The 24112-nt window shown below is 54.1% G+C and overlaps 1 protein-coding gene across 7 annotated transcripts in view; it reads right to left on the bottom strand.

Annotated features, from left to right (window-relative positions):
• Positions 1 to 9476: 9476 nt before the first annotated feature.
• The window catches only part of SRRM1 (serine and arginine repetitive matrix 1), a 21032-nt gene continuing 6396 nt past the window's right edge, over positions 9477 to 24112 (bottom strand). For 3 of the 7 annotated variants that reach the window (XM_064172849.1, XM_064172855.1, XM_064172856.1), the window contains 14 exons: positions 24027 to 24112; positions 23418 to 23618; positions 22381 to 22590; positions 21375 to 21494; positions 19411 to 19682; positions 18857 to 18937; positions 18469 to 18555; positions 17680 to 17824; positions 17361 to 17402; positions 16289 to 16393; positions 15144 to 15602; positions 13792 to 13969; positions 12664 to 12858; positions 9477 to 11934 (listed from right to left, as the gene is read on the bottom strand). The exon at positions 24027 to 24112 is cut by the window's right edge and continues 27 nt beyond it. In XM_064172849.1, the coding sequence (XP_064028919.1) occupies positions 11830 to 11934; positions 12664 to 12858; positions 13792 to 13969; positions 15144 to 15602; positions 16289 to 16393; positions 17361 to 17402; positions 17680 to 17824; positions 18469 to 18555; positions 18857 to 18937; positions 19411 to 19682; positions 21375 to 21494; positions 22381 to 22590; positions 23418 to 23618; positions 24027 to 24112 (2286 nt within the window). In that variant the 3' untranslated portion in view covers positions 9477 to 11829. The remainder of the gene's footprint in view (positions 11935 to 12663; positions 12859 to 13791; positions 13970 to 15143; positions 15603 to 16288; positions 16394 to 17360; positions 17403 to 17679; positions 17825 to 18468; positions 18556 to 18856; positions 18938 to 19410; positions 19683 to 21374; positions 21495 to 22380; positions 22591 to 23417; positions 23619 to 24026) is intronic. The other 4 variants (XM_064172851.1, XM_064172850.1, XM_064172854.1 and 1 more) reach the window with 4 other exon arrangements.

Here is a 24112-nt window from a genome sequence, read left to right on the forward strand (position 1 = left end):
GGGAGAAGTCCCCGAAGGAGGGGGGAGGGCTGAGGGCTGCCTTCTGCCAATCACACCCAGGTGTGTGGTGCTGCTCCACACCAGGGCTTGGAGCCAGCAGGGAGAGGGAGGGCAGAGCCAACAGCTTCTCGCTCTGTGATGCTGGGGCTCAGCTTGCACCCAGGGTCTGGAATCTCTTTACCTCCATCTCTGCACGCGTGGGATGGGAGCAGGACCCTGCCTCAGCCGGCCAGAGGCTTCTCCTGCCCTGGCAGTCGCTGGTGTGTCAACAGCAGTCACAGCTTGCTCCAGGGGGGCCACCGACACGAAATCATTCCACGCATTCCTTCTCCTAGGGGGAGGAACAGCCCGAGGAGGTTAAGTGATCTGCCCCAGGGTCCCCTGCAGGGCAGCAGCTCATTCAGCGGTGCAGGAATCCACCAGGCAGCATCTCCAGTTTTACCTCCCTGCCAGCTTCCAGGGCCCTGCCCACTCCTGCCCACGGTCTGCAGCGTTGCCTCCTTGCTCCACAGGCTGCAGCCCTGGTGTGCTCCCCCCAGGCACCAACCCGAGCCCAGCCTCAGCACAGCCCTGCTGCCCTCAGCACTGCCTCTGCTCTGCTGGAGTCTGGGATGGTCCACATGGAGCCACACCAAGGAGCTGGGTTTGGCATAGCCCTGGGGTGGGTGGCTACAGCTACCTGAGGGGACATTGTGGAGAGGCTGCTGCTGGGCTCTGCTCACAGAGAGCTGGAGACAGGGCAAGGGGGAATGGCCTCAAGCTGAGGCTGGGGAGGTTTGGATTGGACGTTAGGAAGAAGTTCGTCATGGAGAGAGTGGTCAGGGGCTGGAAGGAGCTGCCCAGGAAGGTGCTGGAGTCCCCCACCCTGGGTGTGTGCAAGGGTGGTTTGGATGTGGTGCTTGGGGATGTGGTTTAAGGTGAGTCCTGTAGAGTTCTGGGTTGGCCTTGGTGCTCCCGAGGGGCTGTGCCAGCCTGGATGCTTCTGTGGTCCTGTGGCAAGGTATGGCAGCTAGGATCAGTGCCAGCCCCTCATGCAGGAGGGAGGATTTTCCACCTCCCCCTCCTGCCCTGAGCACTCAGCCCTTCCCCAGTGCCACCGTGCCCAGGGGGGAGGCAGGTTCCTGCTCCAGCCCGGGTGGAGATGTGCCCCTGTCACTCGTGTCTTGCCTCGGGGAAGGAAAACATCAGTGCCCTCCTCTTGCCCCCGCTTTGAGGCTGAGAACCGAGGGTGGCGCCAGGGTAAACACCCTCATGCCGCAGGCACAGCAGCCCTGGCGCTGCGATGCCCTTTCAGCAGCTGCCTCTCCCCAGCAGTCTCCCCAGGCACCGAGCTCTGGCTGCTGCCACAGAGCTGAGCCTTTCCTCAGCCGCATCTCAGTCCCTCAGCAGCTCTCAGAAGCTGAGAGGGACCCAAATTATCTCCCCGGGTGCAGCTGCTCCTGGGGGCCTGGCAGGCAGCAAAATGCTGAGCTGCCCTTTTAATGCTCTCCTTCTCAGGTGAGGCTGCTGGGACTGCTGGAAAGGGCTGCCCCAGGGCAACCCACCCAGGCAAAGCCCACGGCCGTGGGGCCAGCGTGGCATGAGCCTCAGGAGGAGCAGCGACCCTCACCCCCAGCGCTGAGGTGCAATACCCTGCAGGTGGCTGCTCTCCCTGCTCAGCCCCAGCCGGGGACCTCCTGCCGCCGAGCAGCGCCACGCAGGAGGCTCCCAATTCCCTTCAGCTTCCCAGGAGGCTCTCTGGGCAAAGTCCACGTCCAAGATTGATTACCAAGGAGCAAAGCAAACAGCCAGCCCAGAGCCGACCTGCCCCGGACCGCGGCGTAAAGGCTGCTCTGACTCAAGCAGGGAGGTGACGGAGGTGGCTCTGGTTCCCTCCTGCCTGAGTCATGCTGGAAGGAGCCAGGTTGGGTTGGTTGCTTGTTGGTTGGTTGTTTTTTTCCCTCCCGAAGGGCTTGAGAAGGAGCAGGAGCCATGGTCTGGGTGAGGAGCCAAGACCCTGCAGCCCTGAGCAGGACTCGCAGTGCTGCAGCAGCAGCTGGAGCTCAGGCAGCTCTCAGGAGCTCAGGCAGCTCTCAGGAGCTCAGGCAGCTCTCAGGAGCTCAGGCAGCTCTCAGGAGCTCCTGCACCTGCTCTCAGCCCAGGCAGCACAGTGGGGCTGAGGGAAACCCAGCCCAGAGCCCAGAGACACCCGGGGCAGGATGGAGACCCAAAATCACCTGCTTGGGAAAGGCCTTCAGCTCCAGCCAGAAGCTGACATCTCCCTGGGCACAGCTCTCAGACCTTGTCCCTCAGCTCCTCACCCACACGGCCTGGGCACTCCACCACCTCCCTGGGCAGCCTGTGCCAGGGCCTGGGGACCTTTTCCGGGGAACATTTTTTTCCTAATTCCAATCTAAGCCTCCCCTGCTGCCCCTTGAGGCTATTTCCTCTCCTCCTATTACCTGGGAGTGGAAGCCAACCCCCACCCTCCCTGCAGCCTGCTGTCAGGGAGCTGAGCTCTGGAGGTAAACCTGAGTCACAGCTTAGAAGCCTGCAGAAGCAGCTGAGGTCCTTGCCAAAGCCACTTCTGCCCTGCAGACAGGGAGAGCAACAATCCTGTGGGGCAGAAGCAGGGCACAGGTCTCCCACACCCTGCCACCAGCAGAACCTGGCTGCCTGCAGCTTGAGCCTCCTCTGCCTGGGCTGGAAGTCTGGAACTGCTGAGCCCTGCCTGGCTGATTCTGCAACCTTGCTCCTCACCCCTTCAGCCCACTGGGGTTTGTGTCACCATTGCTGGAGGAGACTCTTCAGCCTCCTGCTAAGTCACATGGAGAGCCAGAAGCTGAAGCACAAAGCTGAGGCAAGTGCTTAGGGCTGGAGCCATTCCTCTGCCCCACAGCCCAGGAGCTGCCCAAGCCCACCCAGGCTCCCCAGGGCATGGATTCATAGAGTGGGTTGGAAGGGACCTTAAAGCTCATCCAGTGCCAAGCCCCTGCCCCGGGCAGAGACACCTCCCACTAGAACAGGTTGCTCAAGGCTTCCTCCAGCCTGGCCTTGAACCCCTCCAGGGAGGGAGCAGCCACAGCCTCTCCTCTGAGCACCAAGACGTTGCTGAGGTCTGCCCCTTCCAAGTCCTCTGCATCCCTCCCAGCCCTCAGTTCCTGGGTGGTCTCCATCGCTTCCCTGGCTGCTGATGGCAGTGAGGAGAGCAATGGGACCAAGGCTGAGCAGAGCCTGGCAGCAGGCAAGGTGGTTCCACCGGGGGCTGCTTTTCCACAGCCACCCTAAGGAGGTGCAGGAGAGGTTCCTGTGGCTGAGGCTTCTTTTACTGCTCCACCACTTAGCTCTGGGTAGGCAAATGAGCAATTAGCAGAGCTGCAGCTGTGATGCTACTGAGCTTGGGCTGGCAGCTTGGCTGCTCCTGAGCAGCAGGGGTGTGCAGGCTGAGACAATAAACCCAAACCCTCCCTGGCAGGAGGCAGAGGGCCCCTCCTGCTCACATCCTCTCTCCAGGAGGAGGGGGTCACACAGCCAGCCTCAGCAGGGCGCTCACCCCTCATTTAGGGCTCCCTGAGCATCTTGGCAGCTCCTCTGTGCTGCAGGGGGGGGCCCTCTGCATCCACCCAGTGCCACACTCTCTGCCTTGGCATCGTGCAGGGCTCACTGCAGGTCTGCTGATCCACAGCTGCTGAGCAGTGTGGCAGGGCTGAGGGGCTGCAGGGACTCATCCCAGGCATTCCAGCTCTCAGCAGGCTCCAGCTGCCCCGGGAGGCTGGGACCTGGGCCCCTGCCCCTCACAATGGAAGCTTTCAGAGCCGCAGCCGCCCCGGGGAGGTCCCGGTGGAGCCAGCACAGTGCTGGTGCCAAAGCAAGGCCCAGCTGGGCACAGGGAGCTGCAGCTCTCAGCCAGCCCCAGCCTGTCCCACCCTGCTGCCCTGGGCTGGCACACCCAGGAGGCTTCTTTGCTTGCTGCTTGCTCTCAGCCCTGCAGTTCTAAAGCTTCCTCCCTCCTCTGTTCTCCCTCCAAGTCTGAACTTCATCCAGGTTTGGGATCTGCCCATGGGGGGTCTGGCACCAGGTGCCTCAGCAGAAGGGTGGCAGGAAGGCAGTTGTCACTCTGCTCTGCCCTGCTGAGGCCTCAGCTGCAGAACTATGTCCAGCTCTGGGCTCCCCCAGGTCCAGAGGGACAAGAAACTGCTGGAGAGAGTCCAGGGGGAGGCCATGAGGAAGATGAAGGGAATAGAACATCCCAGTGAGGAGCAAAGGCTGAGAGCCCTGGGGCTGAGAGCCTGCAGAAGAGCAGCCCCAGAGGGGATCTGCTCAGTGCTCAGCAAGAGCTAAAGGCTGGGGGGCAAGAGGCTGGGGGCAAGAGGCTGGGGCTGGGCTCTTTTGGGTGGTGCCCAGGGACAGGACAAGGGGCAGAGGACACAAACTGGAACCCAGGAAGTTCTGCCTCAACAAGAGGAGAAACTTCTTCGGTGTGAGGGTGCTGGAGGCCTGGAGGCTGCAGAGTCTCCTCCTCTGGAGAGATTCCAGCCCCACCTGGATGTGTTCCTGTGCAGCCTGTCCTGGGTGACCCTGGGCTGGCAGGGGGGGGTGGACTCTGATCTCCAGAGGTTCCTTCCAACCCTCCCCATGCTGGGATGCTGCGAGAGCATCCCAAAGCCTTGAGCTGTTGCTGCTGTGCTATTTATGGGTCCTGCTCTTTAGCCTCAGCTCAGCACAGTCACCTCTTCACCTGCCAAAAGAGGCTCAGGCGCCAGAAGCTGCTGTTCACTACACGAGCCTGGCTCAGTGGGAACCTTCCCTGCACCCCCAGGCAGGGCTAAACCCACTGCTGGAAAACTGAGGCAGCAGGGAGGGATCCCAGGAGGGAGGGATCCCAGTCCCTGCCCTTTCCACAGTGAGTCAGCAGCCCCAGCTCAGCACAGCCTCAGCTCCCTCCTCCTCCTCCTCCCCCCCCAACAACAACAAACACCCACCCAGAAGAGGCCACGGAGCAGTAAATTAGATCAACCTTTGCTGCAGCCTCTCCAGGCTGCCACACAGGCGGCGGAAGGCAGCAAAGGGCTGTGCTGAGGGCTGGGAGGAAGGAAGCAGCACCTGGAGAAGGGCCAAGCCCCTGCTGGCAACGTGGCCGAGCTGGAGCCAAGGTGCTCTGTGCAGGCAGCAGTTTGGGTGAGGGATGGAGGATGAGAGGAAATGGCCTCAGGCTGCACCCAGGGGAGGGTTAGGTTGGAGAGGTGGAAAAAACTTCTTCGCTGCCGGAGCGGTGAGGGATTGGCACAGGCTGCCCGGGCAGGGGGTCTGTGCCCACCCCTGCAGCTGTGCAGGAGACTCTGTGGCCATGGCACTTGGGGACGGGGCTCGGTGGCCGTGGTGGTGCTGGGCTGATGTTGGACTCGACCTTAAAAGTCTTCCCCAACCTTCCTGGCTCTGTGCGAGCCTTGGAGCTGGGCAGCAGCAGCTGCAGCTGGAGCCTTCTCCATCAGCCACGCCAGGGCTGCCAGGAACGGCTGGAGCGGCTCAGCCGAGGGAAGCTCCAGCTGCGAGCCTGCCCGGCCCGGCAGGGGGAGAAGCTTTTTGCCAGCAGCAGCCCCAGGACCCCGCAGCTCCCTGGCAGCAGCCCTGCAGCCGCAGAGCTGGGCTGGCTCCTGGGGGCTGCTCCTGGGGGCTGCTCTGCGCTCCCACAACCACCACCCCAGCTCCCCCCCTTTCACCCAGCTCCTTTCGCTCCTCTCTGGCCTGGCTACCAGCCAGGTGTCCACTTTCCCAGTCTGGAAAGAAGAGCTGAAGCTGAGAGCAGCTCCCTTTGTCCTGCCGCATCAATAATGGAAGGCTTCATTCGCAGCCTTGCAGGAGATTGAGCCCCGAACGAGCCATCAAGGGCTCGATTTTGCTCTGCCAGTCATGCACTTGATGTAATTTTCCCTCCTCGTCCCCGTGTCCTGCTGCCTGTGGGACTGACAAAGGCTTTAACAAGCTGGAAAGGTGCCAGAGCCTTTCTGCCTCGTTAAAAACTGATCACTGCAGCGACAAAGGCAACTCCCCCCTGCCCCCCGCTCCTCCTTTCACCTGGGCCGTCCAGCCCCCAGTGGCTGAATTAAAGCCCAGGATCAGTTTTTAATGGGAGCTTCCCTGCTCCTGCAGTGGGGAAGGGTCTGGGGGGGTTTGGTTATCCAGAAAAGGGATCAAAGCCTTCCCCAGCTGCTCCACTGGACTCAGCTGCACTCCAGGCACGCAGCTCACTGCTGTCAGCTGAGTGAGGAACTCAGAGATCCATGGGATGGGTTGGAAGGGACCTCAAAGCTCAGCCAGGTCCAATCCCCCTGCCATGGGCAGGGACACCTCCCACCACAGCAGCTTGCTCAAGCTCTCATCCAGCCTGGCCTTGAGCACCTCCAGGGGTGAGAGGTCCACAACAGCCCCAAGCAGAAAACCAAAGCAAAACCTTGCTGGACGAAAGGGCACCTGTGGCACAAGGTGGCTGCTGTCACCCTGAGTCACTCTGCCCTCTAATCCCAGTTTCACCCAGCTAGATTAGGGCGTCAGATGCTGCCTCCCCTGCCCTGGGTGCCAGCCACCTCCCATTGTAAACCTGGGCACTCCCAGCCGAGGAAGCCTTTGGGCAGCCTGTCCCCTGCCTGGGACGCTGGGGGTGGCTCTGTGGCAGTCGCTCGGGCACGGACCCCTCGCGGAGCCCACAGAAAGCAGCTCACAGCTCCTGGTTTGAAATGAAAGACTTGGAGGCGGGGGGGGGGGGAATAATCCGACCCAAAGCAACAAAAATCTCCTTCCCCCTGGCACTTCTGCGCAGGAGGAGACTCCGCAGCCTCTCCGGGCAGCCTGCTCCGGGGCGAGGAACTTTCTCCTCCCGTTGAGGTGGAGCCTCCTGGCTTCCAGACTGTACCCACGCTGCAGAGCCAAGCCAGAGCTAAACCCGAGCGATGCAAAGCACAACCCAAGCTGCTGCCCGACACAGAGCTGAGGCTGCAAGGGGAGCAGTCTGTGGGCGCTGCGCTGCAGAGGGCAGCAGAGCAGGCGAGAGGCAAGGTTCATGCTGTGCTCGCAGCAGCTGATGGGGAGCTGCTTTCTGTGACAGGAGGAGCTCAGATAAGAGTCTGACACCTACCTGCAGCCAGGGCGTGGGGAACGAGCTCTGTCCTCCTGGGCTGAATGGACACGGGGAGGTTCCAACATCTCTCTGGCAGAGCTGAAGTTCAGAAGTCAAACTGCTGGTTCAAGTCTGGAAGCACACAACTGCCTGCAGCACTGCTCTCAGCTTTGAGCACCTCTCTTTCACCCCTCAGGAGGTATCACAGCTCTTTATGACAGTGAGTGAGACCTGAGCGAGTTCTGTCAGTGGGACAGAGGAGCAACACAATGGCTTGGGTGAGAGGGAAGCCAAGCAAGCTGCTGCCGAGGAAACTGGGAAGGTCACAGCAGCTCCCCCTCACCTGCCACAGCCTCTGCTGCAGCTTTGGTTGCAGCTGAGGGCAAGCTGAGTGCTGGCAGAGTTGTGCCAGCCCAGCTGGACACTTACCTGGAATCCAAACAGATGGGGCAAAGTTTGATGAGCATCTGCTGAGCACAGCCTGTACCACGGCACAGGTCACCAGGCAACAGCTGAGGCCATCCAGGACAGCTCCAGGCCATGGAATCGCAGAATGGTTTGGGCTGGAAGGGACCTCCAAAGGTGATCCAGTGCAGCCCCCTGCAGGGACAACCTCCCCTAGAGCAGGGTGCTCAGAGCCTCCTCAAATCCTGCAGGCAGGAGATGAAAAATAGGTAGGAGGGGAGATGAGCAGTTGGTGGCTCAGGTACTGGATGTAGTTAAAGAGCTTCTCTTGGGACTAAAAGTCCCCCAGAGGCCACCAAACCCAGGGGAGAGCAAGATTCAGCCTGTAAAGGCCAAGGCCAACCATGTCCTGGGCTGTGTCAAAAGCAGGGAGAGCAGCAGCACAGGGAGGGGATTCTGCCCCTCTGCTCTGCAGAGACCCCACCTGCAGCACTGCCTCCAGCTCTGGTGCCCCTGGCCTAAGAGGGACATGGAACTGCAGGAGAGCATCCAGAGGAGGCCACAATGATCAGAGGGCTGCAGAACCTCCCCTCTGGTGACAGGCTGGGAGAGTTTGGGCTGATCAGCCTGGAGAAGGCTCCAGGGAGACCTTAGAGCAGCCTTCTGGTACCTGGAGGGGCTAGAGGAGAGCTGGGGAGGGAGTTTTCACAAGGGCTGGGAGGGATGAGAGGGAAGGGATTGAAGACTGAGAGTGGAGATTAGGACGAAATTCTTTCCAGTGAGGGTGGGCAGACACTGGCACAGGCTGCCCAGGGAGGCTGTGGACATCCCCTGCCTGGAGGGTGTTCCAGGGCAGGATGGATGAGACCTTGAGCAACCTGGGCTGGGGGAGATGTCCCTGCCCATGGCTGGGAGTTGGGACTGGAATGAGCTTTGAGGTTCCTTCCAACCCAAACTATTCCATGGATCTCTGAAGTTGCTACCTCCTGCAGAAGGCAGCACCCCCAAGACTGAATTCCAGCAGCATTTGTGCTACCAAGGAACATCCCAGAGGGAAAGGCAAAAAAAGCCCAACCACCCAAGAATGACAGAGCTGAGCACAGCCAGATGGGTTCTGCACCTCCACAAGAACCAAATTCACTCAGATGGACTTTTTCAGGTGGGTTTGTCCAGAAAGTTCTTGGCATTTATTACAGACATTTAACAATTTAAAGACAATTTAAGAACTCAGCATTCAGGTGTTGAGCTAAGTGTACAAAGCACTTTAGCACACAACAAACCTGCTAAGGAACGAAAGGGTCAGAAGTGCAGAAGGCCACTCCAAAGCTATCCCCTTCCATCCAGCATCTCCACACCACCTGCTGCAGCTTCAAACCCTGCAAGGAGCTCAAGCCAAGAGAGCAGGATGGAGACCTCCACACTGCACTGTGCACATCTACTGCTGACGCAGGGCAGGAGGCATTGGAGCAGCAGAGCCCACCCAGAGGGAGCTCAGGCTCCAGCATTCCAGTTGTTTTCCAGCAGTAAGAGTTTGGAAGGTTAGAAGAACAAACACCAAACTGGACAGCAGCAGTGCAGCAACTTCCAAACGTGAGCCAAGGCAGCAAGCCCCCAGGCTCCCTCGCAGGAGCCTTCAAACCAGCGCTCACAGCCGAGTGGATGCAAGCCTGGCCAGGAAGGGCTCTCAGCTGCACTTCAAACATTTCTCCTTGCTGTCGAGCAACAAAATGCTTGGTTTGAAGCCCTGCCCAGCAGACTGCTGAGCAGGTTGCCTGTTTCTCACTCTTGCTCTGCAAGAACATCCATCCAGACACAAGAGGCAAGTGCCAAGGAGCCGCTCCTGCTGTCCCCAACCCAGCAGAGGGGAAAAAACCAAAGTGCCCAGAGCTGAGATTTTGTTCTCCTATCCTTTACCCCTGTAGAAAAGGAGAAGCTGATTAAGGAATGGCAAAGTCCATAGAAAAATAGGCAACATCTCTTTAAATTTAGAAATTTATTTGTCTCATCCACAAGCTTTATATAGCTTTAGTTAAAAAAACAAAAAACCCAAAAGAACAACAACAGAAACCAAAACAGTGAAAACTTGACAATATCCAAAGAGATTTGGGGGCTCCTCGAGGACCTTTCCCAAGACCACAGCTCTGGAAAGTGGCTCAGAGCCACTCAGGAGAACCGTCGAGAGACAAAGAGTTATGAACAAGGTGGGGGGGGGCAAAGACATCTCAAACACAGAACTGGAGGGAACTGAAGGAGGTTTTTTTGTTGGGTGTTTTTTTTATGTTATTTGCTCTTTTTTTTGTTTGTTTTGCTTTTATTATCCTTTTTTTGTTGTTGTTTTATCATTTGTTTTTATTTGCCTTTTGTTTTCTATTTGCTTTTTGCTTCCTTTTAGTTTCCTTCCATTCGCTTTTTGTTTCCTTCTATTTGATTTCTTCTTCCTTTTATTTGCTGTTTCCTCTTGTTTCCTTTTCTGCCTACTTTAATTTGTTTCCTTTTCTGCCTTCTTTAATTTGTTTCCTTTTCTGCCTTCTTTAATTTGTTGTTTCCTTTCATTCCTTTTCTGCCTTCTTTGATTTGTTTTCTTTTATTTCCATTTCTGCCTTCTTTGTTGTTTTCTTTTATTTCCTTTTCTGCCTTCTTTGTTGTTTCCTTTCATTTCCTTTTCTTCTTTATATTTGATTTTTGCTTCCTTTTGTTTTTTTCCTTCCTTCCATTTGCTTTTTTTGCTTTCTTTTATTTCATTTTTTCCATTTGCCTTTTTTATTCTCTTTGCCCTTTTTTATTGTTTTGTCCTTGGCTATTTTTTCTCTTTTTTTTTTACAGTTGTTTTCTGTTTTTTCCCCTCTCTCTGGAATTGCTGATCAATGGAATCTGCCCTTTAAACAAAACCCAACCCAACAACTAAAAGAACATTTAACCCCCCCCCCCCCAGCTGAAGATTCCAGTGTTTGCAAATCAGGTTACATCAAACAGAAAGCCACAGTGTCCTGGCAAACAACAACCCTTCATTTCTTGGGGTCTTTTTATCTACCACTCTAAAATTGCTATTTTTGGGGTTTGCTCTAATGGAGAACTATGCAGGCAAGAGGAGAAAGCACTCAGAGAGATGAATCCTCCCTCAAGCTGATCATTTCTCCCCCTCAAGCTGATGGTGAACTCCCTCTCCTTGAACTGGCAATAGCTTCCCCCCCAGGTTATTAGCTCACCCTCAAACTATTCCCCCCCCAAATTGATGATTAATTTCACCCTCAAATGGATGATTTCTCCCAAACTGATGGTAAATTCCTCCTCAAATTCATAGTCAGTTTCTCCCCAAAACTGGTAATAATTTCCCCTCAAACTGATAACAAATTCCCCCCAGATTTGATGTTTTCCCCAGGAACTGATAACAAATTCCCTCTCAAATTGATAAATTCTCCCCCAAACTTGATGATAAATCTTCCCCTCCAATTGATAATAAATCCCCCCCTTCAGATTGATAAACTACCTTCAGATTGATACTAAATTCTCCCCTTCAGATTGATCCCAAATCCCCCCTCCAATTGATACTAAATCCTCCCCTTCAGATTGATCCCAAATCCCCCCTCCAATTGATACTAAATCCTCCCCTTCAGATTGATACTAAATCCCCCCCTCCAATTGATCCTAAATCCCCCCCTTCAGACTGATCCTAATTCCTCCCCTCCAGATTGATAAACTCCCTCCAAATTGATCCATTTCCCTCAGACTGATAAATTTCCTTCAAGCAGATAAATCTCCTTTGAACAAATAAATCCCCTTCCAGTTGACAAATTTCTCTCCCATCTATAAATTCCCCTCTCAAACTGATAAAATTTCCTTCCAAGGGATCAATTTCCTCACTAATTCTGCAGTGGTTTTGCCTTCTGGCCAAGCTGACAAACCACAAAGGGTAGCAGCATAACCTGCAGTGGGTACAGAAAGGAATCAAAAGAGACCCTCCCCCACCCACCTCCAGAAGAAAAAAAAAAAACAACAAAAGATGCTTCAAGGGTTTTTTGTTGGGTTTCCAAAGGGACTGGGGAATTGAGAGTCGTGTTGAAAAGCTTCAAAACAAATCCCTACTGCTGCTAAAAAAGTCTCACTCTAGATGAAATGACGTCTGACTGGCGATGAAAGAATGTCACTAGCACACTGTGGACACCTTTTGTCATGTAAATCCATGCCCTTTGTACATGGCTGAACCTCAACCTAGCAATTATTGTTACAACAAAGGTTATATTCTAAAGCTCAAACACATTTAGCCATTGGAAATTGAATTCTGAGTACAAACCAAATCAAAATGTACATTATTATATCAAAGGGGTCTCTGCCTAGGAGGGGGGGGACACTTGAGCCTTCCGCATGGACCTCAGGGCCTTCTCCCGCAGGTGTTTTTCTAGGTCGTCCAGGTTGTCTTCTGGTTCACTTTCTGTCTCCTGCAGACAAAGAGAGAGCATTTCTTAAGTGCCAGAGAGCTGAGCCAGTCTGCAGCACCCTCCCAGCATGGCAAACCTTCGAGTGACACCACAGAGTGGGAGGGGATGGAAGAGACCTCTGCAGATCCAGTCCAACCTCCCCACCTTGGCCAAAGCAGGATCGCCCAGGGCAGGGCACACAGGAACACATCCAGGTGGGGTTGGGAAGTCTGCAGAAGATACTCCACAACTTCTCAGGGCAGCCTGCTGCAGGGCTGCAGCACTCTCACATCAAACAAGTTTCTCCTCGTGCTGAGGTGAAAGTTCCTGGGCTGCAGTTGGCATCCACTGCCTCTCATCCCCCACTGGGCACCAGCGAGAGCCTGGCCCTGTCTCCTGACAGCCACTTGTAAACATTGAGCAGATGCCCTCTTGGCCTTCTCAGCTCCAGGCTGAAGTTAGGCCAAAGAAAGCCTGCAGAGGAGACTCCACAGCCTCTCTGTGCAGCCTGCTCCAGGGGCTCCAGCACCCTCACACCAAAGAAATTTCTCCTCATGTTGAGGCGGAACCTCCTGGGTTCCAGCTTGGGTCCACTGCTCCTTGCCCTGTCACTGGGCAGCACCCAAGAGAGCCTGGCAGGACACTGAGCTGCACTGCGGCAAAGTGCAGCTCAGATATGCAGAGCACAGGGCACACTCACCTCCAGCTACCTGCTCACACCAGACCCTAGCACAGCTACCCAGTTCCTACCTTTTTGGGTTCTGTCTCTGCCTCCTGATCCTCCTGCGCCGAGGTGGTGTCTGGTGCAGCCACAACAGCAGCTGCTGCAGCTGCTGCAGCCTTCTCCTTCTTGTGTTTTTTGTGCTTCTTGTGCTTTTTATCCTTTTTATGCTTCTTATCCTTCTTTTTCTTCTTCTTCTTTCCTCCCCCTTCTTGATCTGAATTCTGTAACAGAACAATTCAACGGAGATTGGGTGAGGCTCAGTGGGAAGTGTCCCTGCCCGTGGCAGGGGGTTGGAGCTAGATGATCTTTAAGGTCTCTTCCAACCTAACTCATGCCTAAGAGTTTCAAAATGTTGTGAAAAGTAGGCCACGACCATGCTGGGCAATTTGGGTGGACCAAGAACTCTGAAACTCCATCAAGTCAATACTATCTTCAGAGCCAGGGGGAAGTCACATTCCCAACCAACTGCCAGAAGCACAGAGTGGCTAACCCAGAAGAAATCCTGCTGGAAGGATCCAGAAGCAATCCCAGCAGAGATACCCTAAAGCATGGCTGTGCTGGGCCTGCTCAAACAGAACATGCAAGCTCCATGTGCTGGTCACAGCAGCACCAGGCAGAGCTCTTCACCACCACTCAGACTGCCAGATGGACTCTTAACTCCCTCTGGCAAAGAAGGGAAGTGTCCTTAGGAAACTCTGTGGGAGAGCAGATCAGGATAACAAATGGAACTACTCTCTTCCCATCAGGTGCCTTCTCCTCTCCAGGCTGAACACTTCCAGCTCCCTCAGCCTGTCCTTATGAGGTGCTCCAGCCCTTGGCTCATCTTTGTGGCCTCCTCAGGCCTCACTCCAGCAGCTCTGTGTCCTTTTCATGCTGGGGATAGCAGAGCTGGAGGCAGGATTGGAGGTGAGGTCTCAGCAGAGCAGAATCAAGGGGCAGAATCCCTTCTCCTGCTCTGCTGCCCACACTCCTCTGGCTGCAGCCCAGCACACAGCTGCCTGCTGGGCTGCATGAGGGCACTGCTGGCTCCTGGGTTGCTTCTCAGCCACCCCAAGTCTCCTTCTTCAGAGCTGAATCACAACCCACTGTGCACCCAGCCTGGATTTGTGCCATCTAACCCAAACCAGCGTAGCTTTCGTAAGTCAAACAAATACCCTTGCAGGTGATGGGCTCTGAGTTGGGCTCTTAGCCTTTTTGGCAGGTGACCAGTTTGCAGAAGGGGACCCAGAGCGAGCAGGAGATGGAGGTCCTGGATGCTTTTTTGGTGCCGGCTCCGGCGATGCTGACGCAGAGCGCGAGGAGGACACTCGCCGCGGGCTGGGGGTGGAAGCCCTGAAAACCACAAGAGCAAGGTTTAGACTCTACCGTGAGAGCTGAGAGACAAAACAAGACAGCAAAATGTAACAAGAGAGCCACAGCTGAGCACCTGCTGCTTCAGCTGCCACCTCAAGAGTGATCAGCCACACTGCAGGCACAACCACCCAGCCCCTCTGTGGGGACACTGCGAGGTGACAGCCTGGTAAGCGATGCCAGCTGAGGAGTGAGTGCTCCTTTTGTGAGGGCTGATTCATAACCACATCAAAAGCCAGGAGAACAGCAGTGCCCTCCCTCAGCATCCAGTGCAGGCAGTGGCAGGCAGCTACATTCTCTCTCTGCAAACGTTACGAAGCCAGCACCACACTTTGGACCATCTGCTCCAAGAGAAGCCTCACCCCAAAGGTGAGGATCCCCAACCTTCAGAACTTCAGCAGTTCATCCTGGGTGACCACTGATGAACTGATTCACCAACTAGCAAAGTGCTGCTTCCCTTCCACAGTTAGCTTTGAAGTAAGACAAAGTTCATTTTCCTTTCAATAAAGCTGGCAACAAAACTGCTCTCGAGCTTCCCTGCGCTATTAAAAGACCTTTCAAAGCCTCCATGAAGCCTCTTTAATGCTTCTCCTCATGTTTGCACTTCAACAGATGCTTCCAAAACAAATCACTGTTGTGATGGTGGAAGCTGAATGGAGCCACCAGCAGCACTTGAGCAACCTCAACACATGAGAGCCATTCACAGAACCACAGAATGGGCAGGCCTGGAAGGGACCTCAAGGATCATCCAGTTCCAGCCCCCTGCCATGGGCACAGGGACACTTTCCACCAGATCAGGTTGCCCAGAGCCACATGCAGTCTGGCCTTAAAAACATCCAGGGATGAGGCTTCCACTGCCTGTCTGAGCAACCTGTTCCAGTGTCTCACCACCCTCATGGTGAGGAACTTCTTCCTAAGGTCTAACCTACATCTCCCCTCCTCTAGCTTGGATCCATTTCCCCCTGGTCCTAGCACTGTCTGACACTCTGAAAAGTCCCTCCCTAGCTTTTTGCAGGCCCCCTTCAGTCACTGGAAGGCCACAACGAGGTCTCCTTGGAGATTTCTTCTCTCCAGACTCCCAACTCTCTCAGCCTGTCCCCACTGCAGTGTGAGTCCCCAGCCCTCCCCAAACCCCAACACAGATGGAAGTTTTTACTTGGTCTTCTTAGGTTCTGGCGTTCTTGACACCCTCCGGATGGGTCTAGTGCTCGGGGATGGAGACTGTCTTCTCTGGGGTGAAGCTGAGGCTCCCCTTCGTGGTGGTGGTGGGCTTGCAGAGGTATGAGAAGCTCTAGGCCGTGGTGAAGGTGAATGCCTTTTGTTCTGTGTCGGAGAACGCGTTTCCCGGTTGGACCTGCTGGGAGGAGACCCCTTCCTGTGCTTGGAAGACAGGGAAGGGGAGCGCCTCTTGCTGGGCGAGCTCCGCTGCTTGGGCGGGGGGGAGTGGGAGACTCTGCGCTTGGACTGCGGAGAAGGAGATGCCCTGCGCTTGGGCGGGGGAGGAGGAGAAGCTGTTCTGCGCTTGGGCGGTGGCGAGGGAGAGTAGCGCCTCTGGATGGGCGGAGAGTAGCGCCGGGGGGAGGGCGAGCGTCTGCGCGGGGGTGGGGATGGAGACCTGCAGAGACAACCAACAGTCAGACACCACTCAGCCTCCCCAGGCGCAGGCGTCCTGCAGTTCACAGAACCACAGGGGCAAAGGATGGAAGAGACCTCTGGAGCTCATCCAGTCCAACCCCCGTGCTAAAGCAGAGGCACCCATGGCAGGTCACACAGGAACACATCCAGGTGGGTTTGGGAGCTCTCCAGAGAAGGAGACTCCACAGCCTCTCCGAGCAGCCTGCTCCAGGCCTGCAGCACCCTCACACCAAACAAGTTTCTCCTCACGTTGAGGTGGAACTTCCTGGGCTCCAGTTTGCAACCCCTGTCCCTCATCCTGTCTCTGGGCACCAGTGAAGAGCCTGGCTCTATCTTCTGGACACCCATCCTTAAAGCATTTGTAAACATTGAGCAGACCCCCTCTCAGCCTTCTCATCTCCAGGGTGAGGTTTGGCCCAAGAAGGACAAAATCCTCCTCAAATTCTCGAGAGCTCCACTGAACAGCACTTCTTAAGAACCATCTCCACAGCTGGCACCAGCTACATCTCCAGCAGTCAGGCACATGCTCACCACCCAGTCTCCCACATGCCTTCAGTAAGCTGGGAATGAAGGAGCTGCTATCACAGCACCTCTTTTTGACATGGCACAGCTGGAAGCCAACAAGCCAAAAGCAGCTAACCCCATGCCAGACCAGACCAGACTCACCTTCGTCGGGGCAAGGAGGGCGACCTCCGGCGGCGGGGAGGGGGCGCAGGTGAGGGGGAGCGGCGGCGCCTGGCTGGTGGGGGTGAAGGACTCCTCCTCCTGCGGCTGAAGGAGTAAAGAGATGGCTCAGAAGAGCTGCAATTGAGGCACCAGGGGATTTTTTTGGGGGTCTGCTTTCACCATACAGAAACATCTTGTTCAGAGGCACTGATGGGAAAGGAGCATGGGCCAAGCCCTACCTCACTGCCACTGTCAGAGCCCACAGGGCAGCCACGAGACCACCTCACCTTCTGCTTAACCTGTCTGGCAACATCTCCACTGGAGACGCTGGAAGCCCAACTCTGCCCTTTCCTCCTTCTGAATGCTCATAGACTGATAGGTTTGGGCTGGAAGTGACCTCAGAGCTCATCTACTCCAACCTCCCCACCGTGGGCAGGGACACCTCTCAGCTAGACTTAGCTGCTCAAGGTCTCATCCAAGCCAGCCTTGAACACCCCCAAGCAGGGGGCTTCCACGACCTCCCTGGGCAACCTGTTCCACTCCTCATCACATCATGATGGCCACTGCAAGCCTGTGCTAGCTCAGTATTAATTACAGCTTGCTCAGAGGGGTCATTACAGCAGATTAATAAACCCATCCAGCACTGTGCACCCTCCTGGACTGTGAGAAGACAAAGCAAACAATTTCTCAAGCAAAAGTGTTAACAATACGTAAGAGAAAATAGAGTAGTGCTCATCACTAGTCTACTACTTGTCTGCTAGCAGTAGCACCAATTATCTGATGAAGAGAGCAAGCATTTGGTCGTTCTCAGGCATCAGGAGAGGCTAATTAACATTAATGCCCAAGCTGTTACAGGTTTATCTGACTTAAGGAGCGAGCAAGGACAGGAGCAGAGCAGGACCCAGATTCCACGCAGGAAGGAACACATCAGCCTGAATTTCCCTCCCTACTCCTCTGAGCATGCAAGTCCACAGGACAAAGCATGGCAAGTACCCAGCGATGAGTAAATAAATGAAAGCCTGAATGATTTTCTGGATGGAAATCCTGCTGAAGAGATGAATTTCTAACCAACCTTTTCATCACTGGTGACTGCCACCTCTTTTCCATCTGCATCCTGACAGCAGTGGAGGAGAAACAAAAACAAACAAATCTATCTGCCAGGTGCTTGAAGCCAAAACTGATCATCAGACAGAAAGTTCAGTGCAGCTCTTCCCAAACGAGCGCAACAAGAATGGCAGCTTGAAAGGAGATTGGGCAAGCCAGACATGGCTTAACTCTGGTCTGCATTTGCTGGCAGCTGCACAGCAGACAAACATGAAGTGAAGTAAGAGGAGATGCTCAGCTTAAGGGGAAATTAGAGGTAAGAGATGTCCATCTTAGGGAGAAATTACCGAGGGGAGGCCTCCTTCTGTCGTTTCCGTGGCGACGGCGAGCGGCTGCGGGAGTGGGAGTGGCGGCGGCGCCTGCCCACCTCCCCGTTCTTCACGTTGGACCTTTTAGGCCTTTCCTCTTCAGATGAGGATGAAGAGCCAGAATCTATAAATAAAGAGGAATCACTCTCTGAAAAGAGATTTCTCCTGACACTATCAACACAGTTACCAAGAGAGCTACACTGCAGTTGAAGCTGCTCACTTCCTCTCTCCCATAACAGCAGCAGCCTCCACCCAAGAGCAGCTCAACTGCAAGTGCTGGGTGAAGTCAGGTGATAAATAAACCCATCAGAGCTGGGGAAGAGCATCTGCAGCAGCTGAGCTGTGCACTTGGAGCTTGGCTTATTTCTACAGTGAGCTGCAGGCACATATGGAAGCTTTCCATGGCCATAAACTAACTGGACACAGGAGCTGAGCCAGGCCCAGGTGAATTTACTGATCTCAAGCAATGCTCAGAAACAAACCTACTGCAGCAAGAGCTGAACTGAGCCACAGCAACCACTCTGCTGCGTGGTGTTGCACAGCTTAAAAGTGCAACTTCTAAAGAAGCAAACCCACCAGCAGGAGATCATAACCTTTACAAGTTAAGTTTCCTTCTTCATAAACAGTGATGAAAGAGTGGTAAATCTTTAAGGTGACAACAGCACTGCAGTGCACACAGCAAAGGTTATCTTTTTAATCAGTGTTGGGACTTCCCAAACTATTCTCTGCAAAAGGAAAACTGCAACCCAGTGTCAGGCAATGCCATACCAGATGAAGACTGCTGGTTCTGCCTTCTGTACTGACGCCTCTGCTGAACTGAATCTGCTGCAGCCGTTTTACCTCCTTTGTCTTCTTCTGAAAGGTACACACCAGGACACATTTCAACACAAGGTATGAATTTGGCTGCTTCAGGCAGAAGCAAAGCCAAAAGAGCAGCTCAGACCTCAAGCTTGAGGCTGCAGCACTTCCTGGTTGAGCTTTACTCTTACAAAGCTTGGCTAAAAACATTTGAGGCGGTGTGAGTGGTCATCTCCTGGCAACATTTTGAGTGCAGTGCCAGTCTGCCAAGAGGGTTCAGCACTCTGTCACTGCCTTTGTCACCCATCTTGGATTAAAAACCCCACCCAAGCCCAGTGCTGCAAGGTGAGAGCCATACCTGACTCTGAGAGCTCTGCTTTCCTCGGCTTTGGCGCTGGCGAAGGCGATTCTCTCTTTTCAGTACTCTTGTGTTTGGGTGCTGGAAGACAGAGTCACAGAATGGGTTGGAAGGGACCTTCAGAGGTCATCTAACCCCAAACCCCCTAAGAGAACAGGTCATTCCAAGACCTGAAGGCATGCTATAGGGAAGCAACAGAGGGACTTCTCCTGAGGGTGTCTGGAGACAAGCCAAGGGAGAATGGTTTGGAGCTGAGGCAGAGCAGGGTTAGACTGCAGCTGAGGAAGAAGTTCTGCAGAAGGAGGGTGGTGAGACTCTGGAAGAGGCTGCCCAGGGAGGCTGTGGCTGCCTCCTGCCTGGGGGTGTTCAAAGCCAGGTTGGATGAGGCCTTAAACAGCTGAGTCTAGTTGAGAGGTGTCCCTGCCCATGGTGGGGAGCTTGTAGCAGATGAGCTCTGAGGTCCCTTCCAGCCTAAGCCCTGGTGGGTTCCACTCCTGCACGCCTCTCTGCTCAGCCCCATAACGCTGCTGGAGGCCCCACTCTGGTGTCAGTACCTGCTGCTCTGTTGGGTGACACAGAGCCACGGCTTTTCCTTGCACGATTGGACTGCTGGGGGGTTGGAGACCTGCGTGGTTTGGGAGGAGGGCTGGCTGGGGGGGAGGGTCTGTGCCTCCGCCTGGGAGGGCTGGCAGAAGGAGACAGCCTGCGCGTCTTGCGGGGAGGGCTGGGCACAGTTCTCTTAGGAGGCTTCTTTGGTGGTGACCGGGAACGAGAGGAGGAGGAGGAAGAGCTGCTGCCAGATAAGGATGCTGATGATCTTCTTCTCCTGCAAATTGAACACAACCTTAGACTCTGACCAGAAACCTCTGGAGCACCAACACAGAGCTGCATTTGCTTGCAAGCACACACAGAGAGCCACGGACAGCAGCACTCCCAAAACACGGTGGACAGCCTTCAACACTTGGTTGGGAGAAGAGGAGAATCACAACCAACCTTTCAGTTATTTTTAAACTACATAGTGAGCAAAACCTGGTTAGTATCAACCTTTGCTTGCTGTCACTCTACAGACTGAACTAAGCTTTCTTCCTGGGAGCAATTAGTTTGGTTTGGGCTCTCTAACTTTTGGAATGTCAGCAAATGTGATTGAATGACCTTCAGAACAGACCTTAAAGAGTTTAGTGTGCAAGGACACTAAGGAAGAGTTCTTGCAGCAGGAGGTAAAAATTTCAGACAACAACTTTTAACAACTCAAACCCAATCAGGTTCATCTCTTTCAGTCCTTCAGCTTTACTTTGGGCATTTAAAAAAAAGTCAGGGCCCCTAGAATTCTGCGGCAAAAATTGTGGCAAGTTCTGTTGCAATTTGTGTACCTGCAGAATCCACCTTTGGCTGCAGGATTCCTGAGAACCTGGAAGAAAGAAACCCTACCTTGAGCAAGAGAAACATTTGCTCTCGTACATCTTGCAACATACACGTTTGCTACTTCCCAAGGAACTGTGTGAAATTGACCTCTTTAGAAACTTTGGGGGGGGAAGCAAAGAAGAGGCAGCACTTTGGGTGTAAAAGAAGGGAAAACAAAGAAAGAAATGAGCACTTGGACATAAAAAAGAATAAAATCCTTCCTAAAATGAACCACAGATGGACACAGGAAGCACCACTTAAACTCTCTTCCTGTGAAGAGGGTAGGAATCTCTTCTCCTGCCCTGAAGACAAGAATCTATTCTGACACTGCTGCAAAGCCACTCAGAGCTTGGCTGCTTACACTGTCATAAAGGTCACCTCCAACACCACAGAGCAGAGCTCGAGGATTTTAAGTAACAGAAGCAGCACAGCTCAGGCCAAAATTTTGTTTTGGTTTTCAGAGAATCCTAGAATGGCTAAGGCTGGAGGGGACCTTAGAGGTCATCTGCTCCAACCTCCCTAGCAAGGGCTGGGATCTCTCTCAATTAGACTTGGTTGCTCAATACCTCATCCAACCTGGTCTCAAACACGCCCAAGGAGGAGGCAGCCACAACTTCCCTGGGCAGCCTGTTCCAGTCTTTCACGTGATGGAAGGGTAAGGCATAATAAGCAGCCTCCCACCACTAAAATGCAGTTGTTCAAGCTTTTTACCCCAGGCAAGGGGAAAACCCAACAACAAAAACCAAACTAAACAAAAAAAACCCAAAGAAACAAACAAACCCAAAGAGAATACTAAGACTTAAAGAGGAAAAAGTCCTAGAAGCTGTCCTGTGCACTGGGAGCTCTCCATCCAGAGCCATCTGAAGGAATTCCAGTTGTGAAACTGCCACTTTTCCAAGGGGTGGGATTCTCGGCACTGTTTCAGCTCAAGAGGAATGGATTCACAGCTGCCATTGTGCTCCCCCAACACATCTCTGAGAGGTGAGGCTGCAGCTTTCATACCACTTGCACACCTGCCAGTGCTAAGAGGCTAAGGGCACTTTGGTGATGCTCACTCCTCACCATTCATGCTCCCTTCAGCTTTCCAAGTGGCTTAACTCAAAGGAGGGGACCTTACCTCCTGACAGGGGAGCGACTTCTTCTGTGTCTGGGTGGGGGAGGCATTCGCCTTGGAGGGCTCCTTCTCCTCGGAGATGGTCTTCGTCTGGGGCTCGGTCGCCTTCTAGGGGAGTAAGACCTGTCATGATCAGAAATTCCAGTGAAAAGCAGCTATCTAACCTCCAGCCTGGAGGAGCCTTATCCTCACGGCACCAAGTGCCAAGCTGCTTTCCTCCCAGTACATCAACAGCAGCATTTTCACCATGATGCAAAGGACATAAAGGCTTTAAGTTTACCAACATCTCTCTACTGAGTAGCAAAATAGTAGCAGTAACAATGTAACAACATGACAGCGATAACAATATAACAACATATAGTTATTATAATCAGCAAGTCATTTACAGCACTATCGGCATCAAATTTTCAGCCATCAGCCCCCACAGTGACAGGATAAGGGTTTATAGTTCCAAATCGGAGGAAGCTGGATTGAGATGAGGCATCAGGAAGAAATTCTTCCCCCTGAGGGTGGTGAGGCACTACAACAGGTTGCCCAGAGAGATTGTGGAGGCTCCAAGCCTGGTAGTAAAGCCCCGTTAGATATGGCCTTGGGGAAGCTGGTCTAGGAGGTGTGCCTGTGCATGGCAGGGGGTTGGATGTAGATGATCTTTAGGGCCCCCTCCAACCCAAGCCAGTCTATGACTTGATGAAATCTCACAGAATCATAGAATCAACCAGGTTGGAAGAGACCTCCAAGACCACTCAGTTCTCACTGTAACAAGTGCCACGCTCAGCATTAAGCATCCAACTCCTCCAGCCAGTGCTGGTCACAGAGCACCTTCTCATGAGCTGACAGGAACAGAACAACTCCCAGGCAGGTTCAGCCACTGAATGCATTTCTCATCTGGCTCACAACATCTGCAGCTCTCCATAGCACAACGTCACCACTCTGCACCACATCAAGTGGCACCTTCAGAAGAAAGCCTTCAGCTCTGCCCCTTCACAACCCAGACTAACTGCAGGCCTACCTTGACCGTGATCTGTGACGCCGCCTGGGTCGAGAGTGAGAGGGAGAACGGGACCGGGAGCGGGACCTGGACTTGGAGCGTGTCGGGGAGCGCTGCCGAGTCTTCTCCTTCTCCTTCTCCTTCTCCCTCTCCTTCTTGGAGTTACGTTCTGGAGAATTCTCCTTAGTCTCTGGTACAGGAGGTTCAGGTTTAGGAGCTTTTGGGACATCACTGTGGAAAGTAAAGAATTTCTAAGCACAAAGGAAGCACAGCCCAGGGGCCCACGTCTCAGAAGCTACGGACCTTCTCCTGCCAGCCTCCCGAGATGTTACAACATGTGGCACGAGGACTGAAAGGGAAGTAACACACAGGCTGGCTACCAGCTTGCTACAAACCAAGATGGCCTTGCCCAGAGTATAAAGGATGATCAGCACAGTGGCAGCTAAGCATGGTGTCTTTACAATTGCAGAGAGGAAAAAGGGAATCACAGAATGTCTCCGGTTGGAAGGGACCTCAGAGGTCATCTACTGCAACCTCCCCACCATGGGCAGGGACATTTCTCAGCTAGACTCAGCTGCTCAAGGCCTCATCTAGCCTGGCCTTGAACACTCCCCCAGGAAGGAGGTATCCACAGCCTCCCTGGGCAGCCTGTGCCAGACCCTCACCACCCTCCTACTGAAGAACTTCTTCCTCAGCTTCAAACCATTCTCCCTTGGCCTGTCTCTAGACACCCTCACCAAAAGTCCCTCTGTATCCTTCCTGCAGGATCCCTCCAGGCACTGGCAGGCAGCTCCGAGGTCCCCTTGGAGTTTTCTCTTTTCCAGGCTGAGCGCCCCCAGCTCCCTCAGCCTGTCCTCACAGCAGAGCTGCTCCAGCCCTTGGATCACCTTAGTGGCCTCCTCTGGACTCACTCCATCAGAGCTCTGTGTCCTTACACAACAACTTTTGCCACTGCAGAGGGCAAGGAGAAGCTGGCACCCCCCAGGTGAAGCTGCAGACAGGTAACCAGGACCACTTGCAGGGTTACATCTGGTTCTGCACACAGTCACCACTCTCACCTGTTGGAAGTTGCCTCTTGAACAACAGCCTCCTTTGGTTTCACAGAGGGCTCTGGCTCAGGAGTCAGCTCCTTCTTCTCCGGCGCAGGGGTGGCGCTGCGGCTCTTGGTCCTGTGGTGGGGGGAGCGCGAGTGGCTGCGCTTCCGCTCCCTCCTGACAGGCGACGACCTCCTGCGAGGGGAAGGAGACCTCGACTTGCGCCTGGGAAGAGGAGGAGGAGAAAGCAGAGAAGGATAAAAACCTCATCTCCAGTCCCTAAAAGCTCACAGTGCCTGGAACACAGATGGGACTGCCTCAGACTCTGACAGCTACATTAAGAGGTCAAATGCACAAAAAAACCCAAACATTTATTGAAAAACCAAACCCAAGCCCTTGAAAAATAAAACCCAACCAAGGCTGGAACAGACAAACCATTACAGACAGTTCCTAGTGTAAACACCACCAAGGTCAAAGCTGCTCCAGCTCCCCTGCAGGACCTGTGCAGTACCTGGAGCCAGGCTGCAAAAAATCAGCTAAGGGGACTGGTCCCAAAGTTCCACTTATTCCTCTCTGCCATATGCTCCTCGCTGTTCTGAAGTGAGGACAACTTTGCCTCTGCAGTTGCATTACCTTCTTGGACTCCTGGATCTGTCTCTTTTTTCTCTGTTGTCTTTGTCTTCCTTATCTCTCTTCTCCTTGTCCTCGTCTTGTTTCTT

The sequence above is a fragment of the Pogoniulus pusillus genome, chromosome 37, assembly GCF_015220805.1.
Source record: "Pogoniulus pusillus isolate bPogPus1 chromosome 37, bPogPus1.pri, whole genome shotgun sequence".
Classification (NCBI taxonomy): Eukaryota; Metazoa; Chordata; class Aves; order Piciformes; family Lybiidae; genus Pogoniulus; species Pogoniulus pusillus.